General features: G+C 49.0%; 1 protein-coding gene across 1 annotated transcript; it reads right to left on the bottom strand.

Moving 5' to 3' along the window:
- Nucleotides 1-547: 547 nt before the first annotated feature.
- On the bottom strand, nucleotides 548-1,384 carry LOC4332662 (uncharacterized). Its single transcript, XM_015773731.3, has one exon. The coding sequence runs from the start codon at nucleotides 1,283-1,285 to the stop codon at nucleotides 752-754; it is 534 nt and encodes a 177-aa protein (XP_015629217.1). The 5' UTR covers nucleotides 1,286-1,384; the 3' UTR covers nucleotides 548-751.
- Nucleotides 1,385-2,256: the final 872 nt, after the last annotated feature.

The raw sequence follows: 2,256 nt of genomic DNA, 5'->3' as shown, positions 1-2,256 counted from the left end.
TTCCGTTCCTTCTCATGCCAAACAGGTCTCGACGAGTGTCCATGAGAGTATGAGACCATGACCACCTTCCGCAGTTTGCAACTTAATTAATGAGAGGCAGATAACTATCGATGTACACGAACAGTACTCGAACACGTTAGATTTAGCTGCAGCATGCGTTTGATGTCCCAGGTCGAGCTAGCCAACCTTCACAAGTTCATCAAGTACCCCGCGCAATCTTAACATATGGACCTACGGTATATCAGCTCACACGTTATGCCGTAGATCGATTCCGACCGATTGATCGATCGTTCGGCGTCAATCCATTTCTGACCATGTCATACTGTCATTGCCCTCGAGTTAAACAAACAAATAGGTATGAACTTGTTGCACCATTTGCTTGATCCATCTGCAGATCCGCTTCATATTATCATATATGTTTTCATTTATATATGCTTATGAATTTATGATCGATGTAGATGCTAGCTACCACGCGCGAGATCCGGCCATGGGCGAAGACGAAGAAAAATATCCAGTTGATCAGTTAAAAGTTGAGACAGCGAACGCATAATTACAAACCTCTCCTCTATATTAACAACATATTAGTATGATCGTACAAGGGAAGTACAAGATGATCGAACCAATAACTAAGGCAGAAGCAAGCGTACATGCACAGCAGAAAGCAGTATATATACGGTATATATACTCGTATCCATGGTGGTGTGGCATGTAGAAGGAAACGGAGCTCCGATCGATGTAGCTAGCTACCAGCCTACCAGTAGTCTTGACCGTATAGCAAGCTCCCATGGTCGTACACGCTCTGGAACGGCATGGGCGCCGCCGTGGCCATGACGCCGGCGGCGCCACCACCGGTGGCATCCGCCGTCGCCATCATCATCCGCCCCGCGCCGGCGGCGTTCGCGGTCGCCATCGTGGGCGGCATGCTGGAGCGGGGGACGACGCCGCCTGCCGCAGCCGCCGGCATCATCATCGACGCGCGGCCGAACGAGGAGGAGGAGAAGGAGTGGTAGCGCTGCTGCTGGTGGTGGTGGTGGTGATGGTCGAGGTCGTGGTCGGCGACGTTGGAGTCGCGGCCGGTGAGCTCCTGCACCACGGCGCGGAACTCCTCGGCGCTGGCGGTGAGCTTCATGGGGCTCGAGATGTACACCACCTTGATCCCCTTCCCGCCGCCTCCCCTGCTCCCCTTCCCGCCGCCGCCGCCGCCCTTCCCGCCGCCGTGGCACGGCTTCGAGATGCCGCCGCCGTTGTGGTGCACGCTCAGCCTGTCCATCGATCTTGCCTCCATCGACCAAACCAACAATTAATTAAACGCAAACCAATCAATCGATCCACCTCTCGACAAGATTGAGATGATGATGATGATGATCTAAGAAGTAGTGGTGGTGGGTCTTAGGCTTCGGTGGCGCGATAAATATATAGGGCGCGCGCCGCCGCAAAAGATTGTTTGATGTACTACGGGGGGTGGTGATTTTTGTTTCAGGGATCACTGGTTTCTGTGGCGCCCGCGCTACGGATTGGCTCGGCCCGCAGGTTCCGCGAATCCACGGGAGAATAGTAAAGTTTTTTTTTGGAGGCAAATTGAGGCACATGCGGTTTTGGTGGTTTCTGGAGTTGGAGAGTCATGCAGGCAAGTACGGTCGCTGGGTGTGACGGTTTCTTTCTCGCGTCTCGCCATCCTACGTAGTAGGATTAGCTTGCAGCTTGCTAGTTGCAAGTTGCGACTACTATGCCATGAGTAGTACTTTCTTGTTTTGGGGAAACTTTTTATTCGCTTGGATGGATATCAAATTTGCTTATAATAATTGTATTTTTTTAAAATATAAATGAATTAATAAGTAATATATCACTTCACAAGCATGTTTAAATTACACAAATTAATATATTATTATTATTATTTATATTTATTTAATTGACATGTAATAAACGAGTGAACATCTGATTACAATTTTTCTCCGATTATTTAGCGCGATAAATATAACTACAGTAATAGTCCAGTAGTCGGAAGGTTGGTGAGGAGGGGAATGAAATTCTATCTATGATGATGAATTGATTATCGATCTCCATCGACATCGACGATCTGCACAATAGATCAATCGATCGATCGAGTAGGGAAGGTTCCCGGAAAAAAAAGGGGCGCAGGAGATTTTGACGTACAACGATAAATCTGTTGATTACTCGGATGGCATGTCGCCCTGGAAGCCTACACGAGAGTTTTGCCGGCGTTCCGGTCAACGTACGGTTCCGCTGGAGAAATAT

This window comes from Oryza sativa, chromosome 3, assembly GCF_034140825.1.
Source record: "Oryza sativa Japonica Group chromosome 3, ASM3414082v1".
NCBI classification, from domain to species: domain Eukaryota; kingdom Viridiplantae; phylum Streptophyta; class Magnoliopsida; order Poales; family Poaceae; genus Oryza; species Oryza sativa.
The sequence above is the reverse complement of the archived record's forward strand: the minus strand, read 5'-3'. Positions and strand labels throughout refer to the sequence as shown.

Excerpts from the sequence above, each read along its gene's own strand:
- LOC4332662 (XM_015773731.3), bottom strand. The coding sequence starts at position 1,285 with ATGGAGGCAAGATCGATGGACAGGCTGAGCGTGCACCACAACGGCGGC.